Source organism: Acinonyx jubatus, chromosome E4, assembly GCF_027475565.1.
Source record: "Acinonyx jubatus isolate Ajub_Pintada_27869175 chromosome E4, VMU_Ajub_asm_v1.0, whole genome shotgun sequence".
Lineage (NCBI taxonomy): Eukaryota > Metazoa > Chordata > Mammalia > Carnivora > Felidae > Acinonyx > Acinonyx jubatus.
This window is the reverse complement of record NC_069395.1, coordinates 56,630,260-56,646,763: the sequence shown is the minus strand read 5'-3', so window position 1 is coordinate 56,646,763 and position 16,504 is coordinate 56,630,260. Positions and strand designations below refer to the sequence as shown.

At 39.0% G+C, this 16,504-nt stretch overlaps 1 protein-coding gene and 1 long non-coding RNA gene across 2 annotated transcripts in view; one reads left to right on the top strand and one right to left on the bottom strand.

Moving 5' to 3' along the window:
- The window catches only part of BLZF1 (basic leucine zipper nuclear factor 1), a 29,295-nt gene extending 16,570 nt beyond the window's left edge, over positions 1–12,725 (top strand). Inside the window, exons 6-7 of the mRNA XM_015062299.3 lie at positions 2,747–2,966; positions 11,394–12,725. Of these exons, the coding sequence (XP_014917785.3) occupies positions 2,747–2,966; positions 11,394–11,579 (406 nt within the window). The 3' untranslated portion in view covers positions 11,580–12,725. The remainder of the gene's footprint in view (positions 1–2,746; positions 2,967–11,393) is intronic.
- On the bottom strand, positions 9,507–16,442 carry LOC128313130 (uncharacterized). Its single transcript, XR_008293391.1, has 2 exons — positions 13,350–16,442; positions 9,507–10,848 (listed from the first exon to the last, which is right to left on the bottom strand). It is a non-coding gene; the product is annotated as an uncharacterized LOC128313130 (long non-coding RNA).
- Positions 16,443–16,504: the final 62 nt, after the last annotated feature.

Here is a 16,504-nt window from a genome sequence, read left to right as displayed (position 1 = left end):
AGACCACGTGCGTCTTACATTCTTAATTACATTCTTATATATAATTCTAGCTATAATAGAAGTGATCTTTGGTTCTATTTATTTATTTTTATTATTATTTTTTATTATGAAATGTATTGTCAAATTGGTTTCCATACAACACCCAGTGCTCATCCCAACAGGTGCCCTCCTCAATACCCATCACCATCCAACCCTTCCCTCCCACCCCCCATAAACCCTCAGTTTGTTCTCAGTTTTTAGGAGTCTCTTATGTTTTGGCTCCCTCCCTCTCTAACCCATTTTTTTGATCTTTGGTTTTAAAAGTGGTTTTTGTTTATAGTTGTAGCACTTCTGTATACTTTTTGGTAGCGGCCAAAAAGTGCACCTGTCTCTCCTTTGGGAGATCTTTTTGAGGACTGTTCTTTAGCATTAGAGTTTACTTTCATGACCATATGCTCCAGAACTATCAAAATTGATGGTCTTTTTTAAAAGTACCTTGTACTTCTATACACACATCTTCCTGGACTTACAGTGGGGTTATGTCCCAGTAAAGTCATCCAAGGTGAAAATACCATGTGTCAAAAATTAATACACCTAACCTACTGAACATCATGACTTAGCCTAGCCTACCTTAAACATGCTGAACTTGTATATTAGCCTATAGTTGGGCAAAATTACCTAATACAAAGCCCATTTTGTTATAAGGTGTTGACTATCTTGGGATTTGAGCACTACACTGAAAGCAAAAAACAGAATGCTTGTTCAGGTACAGAATTTTGTAAGTGTATTCATTGTTTACCTCCCGATCACGTACCTTGCTGGGAGCTGTGGCTCACTTCTGCTGCCCAGTAAATGAGAAAGTATGGTGCTGCCTACTGCTAGACCAGGAATAGATGAAAATTCAAAATTCAAAGTATAGTTTTAATTAAATGTTATTGCTTTTGCACCATCATATAGTCAAAAAATCATCAAACCATCATAAGTCAAGGACTATAATTGATTTATTACAAATCGAATCAGTAAGGGTCAAAGAAGAACTCACAGGGGAAATTATAAGAATGAAAACAATTCATATGACGCTTGAACAACATGAGGAGGAGACTGACCCCCACCCCCACGCAGTTGAAAATCCATGTGTAATTTTTGACTCCTCAAAAATTTACTTCTAGCCTACTCTCAACCAGAAGCCTTGCCAATAACATAAATTGTTGATTAACACATATTTTGTATATCATATGTAGTATACACTATATTCTTATAATAAAATAAGCTAAATAAAAGAAACTATTACTAAAATTATAAGGAAGACAAAATACATCTACAGTACTATACTGTATTTACTGAAAAAAAAATCACATAAGTAGACCTCCACAGTTCAAACTCACATTGTTCGAGGGTAAACCATATATCAAAATATCAGATTTTGTGGGAGGCAACTAAAGCGGTGTTTAGAGGGAAATTTATAGCTTTAAACACTTATTTTAGAAAAGAAGAAAGGTCCTGACAGTAATTTAAGCCTACTCTTTAAGAAACACAAAGAGCAGGGGGCACCTGGGTGGCTCAGGCAGTTAAGCATCAGACTTCGACTCAGGTCATGATTTCATTGTTCATGAGTTCGAGCCCACATCCGGCTCTGTGCTGACAGCCCAGAGCCTGAAGCCTGCTTTGGATTCTGTGTCTCCCTCTCTCTCTGCCCTTCCCCTGCTTGTGCTCTCAAAAAAAACACAAAGAGCAAATTAAGCAGAAGGAAGAAAATAATAAGAATGAGAGCAGAGATAAATGAAATAGCCAATTCTAGTTCTTTGATGAGATAAATCTAAGAAACCTCTAGGCAGTATAATCAGGGGAAAAAAAAGAAAGAAGGAAACACATTGCCAGTGTCAGGAATTAGGAAGGGCATATATTACCTAGATTCTATAGACATAAAAAAGATGATGTGGGGATGTTATGAACAACTGTATGCCAATAAACTCAACAACTTAAATGAAATGGACAGAGTCCTTAAAAGACACAAAACTACCGAAGGGTACTCAAGAACAAGTCACCTGAATAGCCCTAACCTATTAAAGCAATTGAATTTTCAGTTAAAAACCTTCTAATAAAGGAAATTCCAGGCCTACATAGATTTACTGGTAAATACCAGCAAACAACTAAGAAAGAAAGCAAGCCAAATTTACACAGACTCTTCTAGAAAACAGAAGGGAACACTTTCCAACTCACTTTATGAGGCCAGCATTACCTTGATACCAAAATCAGAGGTATTACAAGAAAACTACAGACCGGTATCTCCAATGAACATAGATGCAAAAGTCCTAACCAGAATTTTAGTGAATCAAATCCTACAATATATAAAAAGGTTTCTACATCGTGGCCAAGTACATTTCATCCTAGGAATTGTAAGTTGGCTTATCCTTCAAAAATCAATTAATGTAACTCATGAAAAAGGAAATAATAGATACACAAATCAGATCAGTAGTTCTGTACCACTAGATGAGTATACCAGTTTATTGTACCTGTACTAAAATATGAGAACTAAAAAAAAAGTTCTGCTTGTTGATGACTTCCAGATAATGACATTAATAAATCTATAAATGCTTTCTATAGTCTTATTTTAACCAGAATTTCCAATTTATTGAACTCTGAGAAAAAGATATGCGAGAAAGATACTTACATGATTCCAGAAGAATGTTTCCCGTTTCTTTAGTATTCTTGACTTTTAGGTTTTATCCTCTTATTAATATTCAGTGTTCCTGTGTGTTCTATGCAGACTCTTGGAGGAGCTCTTAGTCTCTTTGCAGTGGGGAAGAGAGCAAACCTACTACCCAAGTACACAACCTCACACCACGGCAGAACTAGCGTTAACAAATCACAAGTTGGCAAAAGCGGTCAATGCTCATCTTCTGGGAAATGTTGGTGCTAACGGCCAAAAAAAGGTTCCATCGCCAGTTGAATTCTGCAGCACCCCAGCAGAAAAAATGGCTGAAACGGTAAAATATTTCTCTCTTGTGTGACTGTGGAACTTCTAAGACTGTCCCCTTACCAAAAGGTGATATAACACAAAGTGCTTGGGATTAGGAGTTAGGAATTATGGGATCTAAACCTGATTCTCATGCTAATGAGCTTGAGATCTTGGAAAAACTTGTTTCTTCCTTTGTGTTTTCATTTCTTAAACATTATTACTCTTGGGGCGCCTGCGTGCTCAGTCAGTAAGCGTCCAACTTCAGCTCAGGTTATGATCTCGCGGTTCGTGGGTTCGAGCCCCGCGTTGGGCTCTGTGCTGACAGCTTGGAGCCTGGAGCCTGCTTCGGATTCTGTGTCTCCCTGTCTCTCTGCTCCTCCCCATTCACACTCTGCTTCTCTCTCAAAAATAAACATTAAAAAAACATTATTACTATGTCCTTCAGGAGAAAAATGTGATTGTTTTGAAAGGGCCTATCTTTTAGCTATTATCATGAGCTGATAATAGATTACTTCTGACATCAGAAATTATTTCATTCCCATGTATAGATATGAATGTGGCAAATACTGCGGAATCAAATAGTGTAGACCCAGTACCTGCAGGCCTGGGTAAATTCAGGGTTCATGCAGATAAGCTGTTAAATACTGTGGTCTCACAGTTCTGTCCTAACCAAGGTCACCTCTATTGCATTGCAATATTTTACTCCTGTGTCCCTATCGCAGGCCTTGTCCTTAACCAGAATGGTCCACTTTTAAAATCAACTCAACACCTCTCTCCGTGACCTGTAATCTCAACTCTTCTTTCCAAGCCCTGATTGCTTTAATTGCCCCGGTTCCTCGATCACATAATCTTTATTCCCTCGATCCCTACGTTTTTTATTTCATCGCATCAGCTCACTCCCCTGGTTTCTTTTCCTTCCATAACTTGCCTGTATTTCAATTTTAAGTATCTTTCTCCCTTATCCCTCAGGTACCCTGAAAATGTCAGTCCTTTGTCAGTTCGTCACTTGCCTTGTTTCTGTACCTGTCAGATTATAACCTCACATTCAGTAGATGACTTTGGTTCCTAGTTCACACAAAAAAGAAGGCACAGGCAGAAAATTCCTTCAAGGTCCCACATGATACCTAGAAGCCTAAAAAGAAAAATCTCTCTATCTTAAGTTCTCTGATGTGGCCTTGTCACCTTTACAAGCAAGAACGTTGGACAAACGGTCCATACTTGTTTGTATTCATGTACCATCCATTCCTCAGTTCCTGCCATACTAATCCCAGTAGCCTTCCAGCTCTACTCTTCTCAAAACGTGCTCATATAAAGGTCATGAACATTTAAATGCTTTTTTACCGTATTTTTTTCTTTTCAGATTTTTATCTAAATTCTAGTTAGTTAACATACAGTGCAATACTGGTTTCAGGAGTAGAATTCAGGGATTCATCATTCACATACAACACCCAAGTGCTCATCATAACAAGTGCCCTCCTTAGTATCTACCCACTATCCATCTAGCCCATCCCCCACCCACCTCCCTCCATCAGCCCTCAGTTTGTTGTCTATAGTTAAGAGTCTCTTATGGTTGGTTTCCCTCTCTCTTTTTTCCCCCTTCCATATGTTCATCTGTTTTGTTTCTTAAATTCCACTGAGTGAAATCATATGGTATTCATCTTCCTCTGACTGACATTCTGCTTAGCAGAATACACTCTAGTTCTATCCACATCATTCCAAATGGCAAAATTCCATTCTTTTTGATGGCTAAGTAACATTCCATTGTGTGTGTGTGTGTGTGTGTGTATGTATACATACATACACCACATCTTCTCTATCCATTCATCATTCATTGGACATTTGGGTCCTTTCCATGGTTTGACTAGTGTTTTTAATGCTGCTGTAAACATTGGGGTGCATGTACCCCTTCAAATCAGCATTTTTTGTATCCTTTGGGTAAATGCCTAGTAGGGCAGTTGCTGGGTCATAGGGTAGTTGTTCTCTAACTTGTTAAGGACCCTCCATACTGTTTCCCAGAGTGTGTGCACCAGTTTGCATTCCCACCAAAAGTGCAGGAGGGCTCCTCTTTCCCCACATCCTCACCAACACCTGTTGTTTCTTGTGTTGTTAATTTTAGCCATTCTGACAGGTGTGAGGTGGTATCTCATTGTGGTTTTGATTTGTGTTTCCCTAATGATGAGTGATGTTGAGCATCTTTCATGTGTCCGTTAGTCATCTGGATGTCTTTGTAAAAATGTCTGTTCATGTCTTCTGCCCATTTCTTCACTGGATTATTTATTTTCTTGGTGTTGAGTTTGATAAGTTCTTTATAGGTTTTGGATACTAACCCTTTATCCAATATGTCATCTGCAAATATCTTCTCCCATTCCATAGGCTGCCTTTTACTCTTGTCAATTGTTTCCTTCGCTGTGCAGAAGCTTTTTATCTTGATAAAGTCCCCCAGTAGTTCACGTTTGCTTTTGTTTCTCTTACCTCCAGCAAATAGTCTAGTAAGAAGTTGCTGCGGCCGAGGTCAAAGAGGTTGCTGCCCGTGTTCTCCTCTAAGATTTTGATGGTTTCCTGTCTCACATTTAGGTCTTTCATCCATCTTAAATTTATTTTTGCATATGGTGTAAAAAAAAAAAAGTAGTCCAGTTTCATTCTTCTGTATGTCACCATCCAGTTTTCCTAATGCCATTTGTGGAAGAGACTGTCTTTTTTCCTTTGGGTATTCTTTCCTACTTTGTTGAGGATTACTTGACCATATAGTTGTGGGTCTATTTGTGGGTTTTCTGTTCTGTTCCATTAACCCCTATGTCTGTTTTTGTGCCAGTACCATACTGTCTTGATGACTGCAGCTTTATAGATAAGTTTAAACTCCAGAATCATGATGCTTCCAGCTTTGCTTTTCTTTTTCAGGACTGCTTTGGCTATTCGGGGTCTTTTGTGTTTCCAGACAAATTTTAGGATTGTTCTAACTCTAGCTCTGCGAAAAATGCTAGTGGTATTTTGATAGGGATTGCATTAAATGTGTGGATTGGTTTGAGTAGTAGAGACATTTTAACAATATTTGTTCTTCCAATCCATGAGCATGGAATGTTTTTTCCATTTCTTTGTGCCCTCTTCAGTTTCCTTCATAAATTTTCTAGTTTTCAGAGTACAGATCCTTTAGTTCTTTGGTTAGGTTTATTCCTATGTATCTTACAGTGTTTGGTGCCATTGTAGTTGGGATCGATTTCTTGATTTCTTTTTCTGCTGCTTCATTATTGGTGTATAAAAATGCCGCTGATTTCCGTGCCTTGATTTTACATCCTGAAACTTTACTGAATTCATGTATTAGTTCTAACAATTTTTTGGTGGAGTCTTTCAGGTTTTGTGCATAGAGTATCATGTCGTCTGCAAATAATGAAAGTTTTACTTCTTCTTTGACGATTTGGATGCCTTTTATTTTTTTGTTGTTGTTGTCTGAGAGCTGAGGCTAAGACTTCCAGTACTGTGTTAAAAAGTAATGGTGCGAGAACATCCCTGTCTTGTTCCTGATTGTAGAGGAAAGCTCTCAGTTTTTCCCCTTTGAGGATGATATTAGCTGTGAGTCTTTCGTATATGGCCTTTGTGATGTTGAGGTAGAATGGATGTTATATTTTATCAGATGCTCTTTCTGCATCTATTTAGAGGATCATATGGTTCTTATTTTTTCTTTTATTAATTTGGTATATATGTTGATTGATTTGCAAATATTGAACCATCCCTGCAGCCCAGGAATAAATCCCTCTTGATCATGGTGAATAGTTCTTTTAGTGCATTGCTGGGTTCAGTTTGCTGATATCTTGTTGAAAATTTTTGCATCCATGTTTATCAGGGATATTGGCCTATAATTCTCCTTTTTAGTGGGGTCTTCGTCTAGTTTTGGAATCAAGGTAATGCTAGCCTCACAGAAGGAGTTTGGAAGTTTGTCCAGAAAAAAAAATAAAAAGGCTACAGCCTATGTGTGTTTTGTACTCTTTGTTAAAAGAAGCCAGATCCAAAAAATAAAAGTAAAATATATGTAAATAAATAAATATTTTAAAGATTAAAAGAAAGGAAACTAGAGCCTATTTCCCCTAGATCTGAAGCTTTGCAGCACTCTGTGATCAGTAGACTCTGTGCGTGCACGGGGTTTGTGCTGGTCTTCTGGGTAGAGGGCCTTCCGCACTGATTTTTTCAGGCCAACTTGCCCTCTAGAGACGCATCAGTGCAGGTGGGGGGGTCTCGGCATAAGCCGCTCCAGTCTCCTCTTGGCGGCACTGTTCAGCTCACTGAGGTGGATGGGTGCTGATGGGCAGGTGGCAAATGGTGTTGCCCTGTTCTCTCATCCCCCGAGCGGAGAACTCGTGCCTGCCACTCTTCAGAAGTCCCCCTCACAGAAGAGCGAACAGTCCCCACTCTCGTGTCCCTGGATTCCATCAGATTCCTACCTTCGCCCTGTCTGTGTCCAGCTGCTTTATCCCAGGCACCCACCTGGGCTTCTAAATCCCAGATTTTAGGGACTCACGCAGGATGTTGTGTGCTGAACTTCCGGGAGAGGGTCTCGCGTAGCTTTTGCCATTTCCGGCCTGTGCCGGGGAAGCAGTCGCGCAGCCACACAGTGGCTCAGAGGCTCGCTGCCCTCAGCCAGCATCCCCAGTCCTATGCCTGGGAACAGTACAGCACACCGGCACCACCTGTCCTTCTGTCCCCAAGAGGCCTTGCCACCACGCCCAAAAACAGGGGAACCGTTTCTCCCTGTGTGACCCAAGGGATCCTCAGACCATGCTGTCCAGTCCCAGGTCTCCACCCTCCTTCCCTGCAGGGTCACCCCTAAGCCAAGCACCACCCCAGCGGGGGCGGACTTGTAAAACATCAGATTTTGTGCTCTGCTGCTTAGAATACCTTGCGTCTCCATAAGCAGGGCTCCCTCCCCTCCACAGCATGCAGTTCTTCCCTCCCCCAAATCAACTCTCTGTGGTTCCTACCTTCCAGGATTCTACTTGCAGACTCGCAGTTTTGTTCTCTCGGTCCTCACGTCGATCTCTTGGGTGTTCAGAATGATTTGATATTTATCTAGCTGTGTTCAAGGGCCGAGGCAAGCTTAGGGTCCCCCTGCTCCTCTGCCATCTTAACTCCACTTTATTACCCTAGTTTATGTGTCAGCCCTCCTCCCTTGATATCCTCTTGACTTCTCTGACCTCACTCATTCTTGGCCCCCATACTCCCTCTCAGGACACCTCCTCATCACCTTTTTTCCTCCTTTAAATGTTGATGTTCCATAGGAGTCTGTTCCCCATGCTTTTCAAACTCCCTTAGTTTCTGAAACACCGTATACTTCTAACTCCTCACTACTCCGTGACCATTCTTTTTCAGTATTTTGCAGGGATGTGAGGCATCCTCCTCCTGTGCCCACTCTTGAGCCTTTCCTCTCATAACAGACTTTCTGTATTCTGTAGGGACTGTCCTGTTCCCATAGCTCCATGCTTGGGACTTCGACGGAGATATTTATTTCTGGGTTCAAGAGACCTGTCCAGCTTTCCACCTCCATATGTGCATCTCAAAGACAGCTGAAGATAGAACAACTGGTCCTTTCTCCTTGCTTTTGCATTTGCATTTCCCCCTCCCCCCAAAAACAAAAAGAACCCACTTCCCCCTGTACTCCCTCTTAGTGAACTATACCACTATATAGTTGTTTTAAGTATTTCATAAAATAATGCATATAAAGCTCATAGAAGATTCCAAAATATAGTAATTTCTCAGTAAATGGTAGATACCATTTTTATTACTTTCTTCATCCCCCTAATCCTGCTGGTTTTACAAATCCTATCAGTTCCTTCTATTTTATCCCCTCTTCAAGTCCAAACACCTATCCTTCAGCCTCAATCATTGCAGTAGCCTTTTTACCAATACCCCTAGCTTTTTACCTGCCTCCAGGCCATCCTCTACTGCAATTAGAGTCTCTCTCTACAGAGAGTTATTTTTTAAATGCCGGTCCAAAAAAAAAAAAAAGGAAAAAGTCAATCCACTTGTGTTGGTATTCCTGTTCACACAGCTCCCAGTCTCCCTCATTATTGAGTCTCAATTCTTCCATATTATATAGAAGGCTTTTCAAAATCTTTATTCCATCTCTTCTCAAGGATGATTAGCCAGGTGTCCCTACACTCTGCTCTTCAAATCCTAGCAGCCTCAACCACATTTCATTGCACAGACATGCCATTGTACTGCAAGCCTCTGTGTATACGTTCTGCCTGGACTGTCCTCGCAGCACCTCTCTACCTTTAAGAATCAGCCCTCCCCGAATCTCCCTGGCAAACTCGGAGGGACCTTCCCCCAGGCTTCCATTGGGTTTTGTGCATTCATCTGTGATAGCTCTTTACCATGTTCGGTTGCAGTTGTTTGATTCGCCCCCTCTCTCCCTAACTATAAGCTCCGTGAGGGTGAGGACCGTATCTTATGTTTCCTCAAGATCTGACACAGCAATCCTGTACACATAGTAGGTGCTCAGCTGTTTACAGAATGCATCCATACCCAAAACTAAATTCATCATCTTTTTTTCTTTTTTCTTTTTTTTTTTTTTTTGAGAGAGAGACAGAGACAGCGTGAGTGGGGAAGGGGCAGAGAGAAGAGGAGAGAGAGAATTCCAAGCAGGCTCTGTGCTGCCTGTGCAGAGCCCCGTGTGGGGCTCGAACTCACGAAACCGTGAGATCATGACCTGAGCCAAAATCGAGAGTCAGATGCTTAACTGACTGAGCCACCCGGGTGCCCCTAAATTCATCATCTTTATCCTTTCTCTTCTCCTTGTTGGGAAGCTGTGTCACTGCCTATTCAGTTGCTGCCGGTACTATGTGGTATAACTGACAACTCCTTCCTTGAAACACTCACTTCCCTTGGCTTACATAACTGCACACCCTCCCGGCTTTTCTCATTTCCCTGTCCATTCTACTTTACTATACGATTTTAGGTATCCTGCGGGCATATTCTAGATCCCCTTTTCCCAATCTTTTATCCACCACGTTCTCTTAGTTAACATACCTAACAGTCCTCCTTTCTTAGGGTCTCTTGAACCTTTCAGCCCCTTTGCTTCAAGGTCATCATTTCTTAGCTATCTTACTGTAGTAAACTCCCTTTCTTTGTTCTTCCCATGTCTGCTTTTAATGCCTACCCTTTCCCATCTCTTCCAACTGAGTATATAACATATTTGTCTGAAAGGTATCCTGCTTAAAATCCTTCCCCGTCACCTTCAGGCTAAAATCCAGAAACCTATCTGTACTGGTATCTCAGTCTCCTTCTACTGAATTCCTTTGGTATGTGGTTTCTCTCTCTATAGACAGAATGTAATAACAGAGTATCTCAGTACTTATTTTCCCTTCTAAATTTATAAGCAAGTTTTCGTTAAGCCCTTCATCTTTACTTGTCCTGTAGCACCCAACCAAATTTTACAAAAATAGGATCTCAAAAACTCAGTGGAAAAAGCAGCAATCTAGTTGAAAAATAAAGGTCCCAAAATAGAACAGTGGCCCTTAAATGGTGCCAGGACATTCTTAAATTAGCTCTAGTCCTTTGGGTATGTTGGTAACTTAGAAGGAAAAAAAACCTGCTGGACAACTTGAGAGAGAGACGGGCACATCCAACCACATCTGGAAGCTCCTTACATAAGGCATAGGCTTGCACAAGAAAGCAAGAACATTCTTTCCCCTGCTGCTTTTCCCAGTTCCTTTCCAACTGCAGTGCCTACCTCGTTTGCACCACGACCCATCCTCCTCCTGTGAATATGGCTGGGCGAATGTAAGCGTGACAAACAGGAGCTATGAACTAAGCGTGTTATCCTTGCCTTCACTGGAGAATTGTATTCAACCCAAAGGTTCCTCCTGTTGTGGGTCGTAGAACAGGACATGTCAGAGCAGAAGAATTCAGAGAGCACAGTTCTATGACATCCAAGAACTGTTCATGAACAAGAACATGATTGTTAGCATAAAATGTTGCATATAAACTAGAAACAGAGGCATGAAAAGCCATTGATTTTACAAGTAGCTCATTATAAACTTTGAAATACAATTTCAGTAGAAGAATGCAGAATCCTGATTCCAGGCAGTTAATGAAAGATCATAGAAGGAAGGTGGTGGGTGCTTTTTGGTTAAGGGTAAAAACTGATGCCACTTAAATTGATATAACCATCATATTTTCTTCTGTGTTTTCATGCTTTTTCACCAATATCCATAAAAGAACATTAATTTCATCATTTTTGAAAACTAGGCAACCTAGGTAATGTCATAACTAGACACCGTTCATAATTTAGAGCTTTTTGAAAAGGGAGAAGTTCTCTAACCAAATTCACCATTCAGATGTTATTTTTTCTGGTAGTTACATGTGAATGAAATGGGGTTTTATAAGTACTTATATTAATCAATAAAGCCAAGGGCTTTTACAGTCCCTAATGCATTCATCTGACATTACTTCTTGTTTTCCCTAGGTTCTACGCATTTTAGATCCAGTTACCTGTACTGAAAGCTCACCTGACAACCCATTTTCTGAGTCTTCACCAACCACCTTACTTGCTACAAAGAAAAATATTGGACGATTTCATCCCTATACTAGATATGAAAACATAACTTTCAATTGCTGCAACCACTGCCAGGGAGAACTTATTGTCCTTTAACATTCAGTGTGTCGGAGGCACGCCACAGGCACTTGCTTCTCTGGGAGCTGGAGTTCTTACAATGGTAGAAGTAATATCACTTTCTATTTAAGTAATCTATATCCCCAAAGATGTTTTATGTACTGGACCACAGATTACCCTTTCTTAATAAGTATCTCAGGGTAAGAAAAGAAGGAAACTGTGTAGCTATATTTAAAGGAGATGATAACTTTGCAGGCACTGTATGATGCTTTTCCTAAAGGACTCTGAAAGAAAAAGATTCCACCTTTATTTTAAGCCCTAAGTTATATCTTGCTGTGTATTTAATGTGAGCAGACTTAACTTTTGGTACTCTTAATGCAAGGTGGGTCATATGCGGCCACACCACTCATTTACTGTTGTCTCTGGTTATTTTCTGGTTTTTTGTTTTGTTTTTTTACACCACAGCAGTACAATCGAATAGATGCAACAGGGCTTGTATGGCCTGCAGAGCTTAAAATATTTCCTATCAGGTCCTTTACAGAAAGTTTTCTGGCCCCTACTCTCAAGGAATAATAGTCAGGGGGATGGGTGGAGGGAGTGTCCATTCCCTTTTTGGTGATTTTGTTGGGGCTACAAAGGAGGCTCATGGAAATACTATGGGTGAAGGGACTAATATTTTAAAACCAAATGCTACATGTTAGGAAAATTAAAAGTATTTTACCAGCATATTAGCAAGTGTTTCAGCAAAACATATTATGTTGGTTTTGTGTGGGGAATGCCATAGTTTGAATGGGTGCAACTTGACATATATAAAGAAAACAGATTCCACTGAGCTCATTTTGACAAATGCAACACAGTAGGAATATCCAATTTGATATAAAATGTGGTAGAGAAAGTGGAATCTTTCTGGAACATTGTACAAAATGAAAAATGAAATCCATCAATTAATTAATAATTGTTTATGATGCACCATCATAAAACACCCTTTTTATAGGTCTTTAAAAATATCCACAATATGTTTCCACCAGATTACACCATAGTAGGTGCAGAACTGTCTATCAAAAGAGAAATCTTCTGAAGACAAATCTGGTCAAATAACATATTTTAATGTCAACTTAATGGTTTTTTTGTCTGACTCATCAGAGTTATACTTTGAAATGGCAATAAATTTCTCTACATTCTTTATTTTGAATATTGATTTAATGTGCTTGTCAAGTCTTCCTCTAACTTATACTATTTATAGTTGATTCTTCAGCCTTTCCTTTAGGTTTACTTAGCATAAAACTTGAGGAAAACATAGAGGAAAAGCTTCATGACATTGGATTTGGCAATGATTTCTTGGATATGACACCAGAAGCACAGGCAAGAAGAGAAAAAAATAGTTAACTTCATCAAAATTAAAAACTTTTTAATCAAAGGACAGTATCCACAAAATGAAAAGGCAACCTACAGAACCAAAGAAAATATTTGCAAATCATATAGCTAATAAGGGTCTAGTGTCCAGAATAAAGGTCTACAACTCAGCAACCAAAAAACAAACAACCTAATTAAAAAATGGGCAAAGGACATGAAGAGACATTTCCTAAACAAAGATGTACAAAATGCCAATAACATATCAAAAGATTCTCAACATCATTAATCAGTTTCACTTCATGCCCATTACAATGGCCACTTATCAAAGAAGGAAAATAAGCATTGACAAAGATGTGGAGAAATTAGAACCCTTGTACGTTACTGGTGAGAATGTAAAATGGTGCAACCACTGTTGAAGACAGTATGGTAGTTCCTCAAAAAATTAAACACGGGCACCTAGGTGGCTCAGTCGGTTGAGCATCAGACTCCTGATTTCGGTTCAGGTCGTGGAATGGAGCCCTGCATCAAGAATCCCGAGCTCTGCTTGGGATTCTGTCTCCCTCTGCCCCTCTCCAGCTCACGTTCTCTTTCTAAAATAAAATTAAAACAAAAAAATCAAACACAGAATTACCATATGATCCAGCAATTCACTTGTAGGTAAACACCCAAAAGAATTGAAAGCAAGGACCCAAATAGTTGTATACCAGTGTTCACAGCAGCATTATTTGTGTAGCCAAAAGGAAGGTGAAAGTAACATAGGTGTCCTTTGATGGATGCATTCATCCTTATCCATTCGATTATCCATTGATAAGCAAAATGCGGTATATATGTGCAGTGGAATATTAGCCTTAAAAAGGACTGAAAATCTGGTATATGCTACAGCATAAATGAACCTTTAATACGTTACACTAAGTGAAATAAAAGGACAAAGAGTGTAGGTACATGAAATAAATTCATAGTGACAGAAGTGGTTATGGGGAGTCAAGGGAAGGCAGAACAGGGAGTTTTTAATTATTACAGAGTCTGCTGGGATGATGAAAAATCCTGAAGATGGCAAGTCATGATGGTTGTACAATATGAATATACTTAATGCCCCTGAATTATACATTTAAAAAAAATGGTAAGCTTTGTTATATATATTTTATCACACACACAAAAAATTGTGTATATACTCATAACCACAAGCCAATAGCACACTTCTGCAATGGTTGGTTTAAGAATGTCAAGAATAGTAACAATAATAAAGATAACAATTAATTGAGCTAAACAAAAGAAAAAGAAAATGATCTCAAATCGACAACCTAACATCACACCTAAGGACCTAGAAAAAAAAGAGCAAACTTAAGTCCAAAGCTAGCAGAACGAAGGAAATCAAAACTAGAGCAGAGATAAAATAGAGAACATAAAAATAGTATCAAGGAAATAGAAAATTGGTTCTTTGAAAAGACCCACAAAATTGACAAACCTACAGCCAGACTAAGGAAAAAAGAAGATGCAAATAACTAAAATCAGAAATGAAAGTGGGGGAGTTATTACCAACCTCAAATAAGTAAAACAAACAAAAAGGAGTAATAGTACTTCAACATTTAAATAAACTAGAGGAAAGTGGACAAATCCCTGGAAACACACAAATTACCAAAACTGACACAAGAAGAAATAGAAAATGTGAACAGGCCTATAACAGATTAAATCGGTAAAAAAAAAAACAAAAACAAAAAACTTTCCAACGCCATATGTTCTTATGAATATAGATGAAAAAGTTCCTCAACAAATTCCCAGCAGACTACAACAGCACAGTAAAGGGATTATATACCATGACCAAGTGGTATTTATCTCAGGAATGCAAGGGTAGTTCAACATAAGAAAATCAACCAATGTAGTATATATCATACACACACACAATGTGTATATCATACATATAGGATATACACACATATATAAGAAGACAAAAGGGAAAAACTACATGATGATTTCACATGATGCAGAAAGAGGTTTTGATAAAATCCAACACCCTTTTATGATAAAAGCCCTCAGAAAAATAGGGACCAAAGAATAGGAATAAGTAGAACAGAGTGGTACGAACTTCAACTTTATAAGCATTTATGGAAAACCCCACAGCTAACATCATACTCAATAGTGAATGACTAAACCCTTTCCTTTTAAGATCAAGAACAAGACAAGGATGCCCACTTTTATCACCACTATTCTACACTATACTGGAAGTCTTAGCCAAAGTAATCAGTCACGAAAAAGAAAAGGAATCCAATTTGGAAAGGAAGAAGTAAAACTATCTCTATTCACAGGTGATGTTATCCCATATGTAGAAAATTCCAAGAAATCTACCAAAACTCTAGTGCTGATAAATTCAGCAACATTTCACAGTGTATCAATGCAAAAATTCATTTGTTTGTTTTTGAATATACAACTCAAAAGCAAATTAAGAAGACAATTCCATTTGCAGTGGAATCCAAAAGAATAAAATATCTGTAAATAAATTCAACCGAGAAGGTGAAAGACTCGTACGGTGAAAACTGCAGCAATGTTGCTGCACTAAATGAAAAGACATCTGTGCTATTATGGGTTGGAAGGTAATTTTATTAAAATGACAGTACTACCCAAAACAATCTATAGGTTCACTGTGATCTCTATCAAAATTCCAACAGCCTTTTTTGTAAAACTGTTGTGGAATATTCAAAGGTTAAGTTGCTTTGTATCATTAACGATAACTGTAAGCAACCCAAACTAGTTATAACGGAATTTTAAATTATCTGGTGTATGCTGAAAGTGCCGTAAGAAGTTGAGACAGGATTCACTGATTCTGTGTTTTCTCATTTAGGGTCGAGTCATTAAAGTACGAATACCCAGTTGAGGAGAGCCGTGTCCTTTGAAGCTTTAACAGAACTCCTACACTGATTCTCCAGTCTCCAATCACACTTGTATGGGTGCCTTTGGCCTCCACCCTTTAAATGCTCTTACGCATATTGAGTACTGTTCCTCCACATGTCAGATTCCTGTATAGTCTTAGTCTTAAATATTTCACCATATCTACCAAGGTATGTAAACTTTATAACATGCCTCAGAGAAAAGATTTTGCAGTCATGCAGATCACAGCCTGTGAGCAAACTGCTCCCCTCTATGCTTTAGTTTCCTCATCTGCAAAACAAGACCAGTAGGGTTGTTACAAGGATTAAAGCAAATGATTTACGTAAAGCATCTCCAACAATACCATGTACACCATAAACTCTAAATAAGAGCCAGCTAATTTTGTAACATACCAAAATTGGATGCATAATTACTATCTTCATTTTGTAAAGAACATGAGGAAGTAAGCCCACCCTATTCCTCAGCTTTTGCCACAGCTATTCAAACTCAAAGTTGTCATAGGCAGGATTTTGTTTAAGGCCTTGAACCAGGCTTGTTTAAGAGGTCACTACAGCTTTATGAAATGTTCTATTGCCATCTTTTTTTAATAATAAGAGAGACCAAGAACAGAAATTTGTCCCTTTCTTATGTTCTTTCCAGCTAGAAATGCCAATAAATTACAAGTAAAGGAATTACAAGTAAAGGAATTCACAAGTAAAGGCTAGAAATGCCAATAATTTACAAGTAAA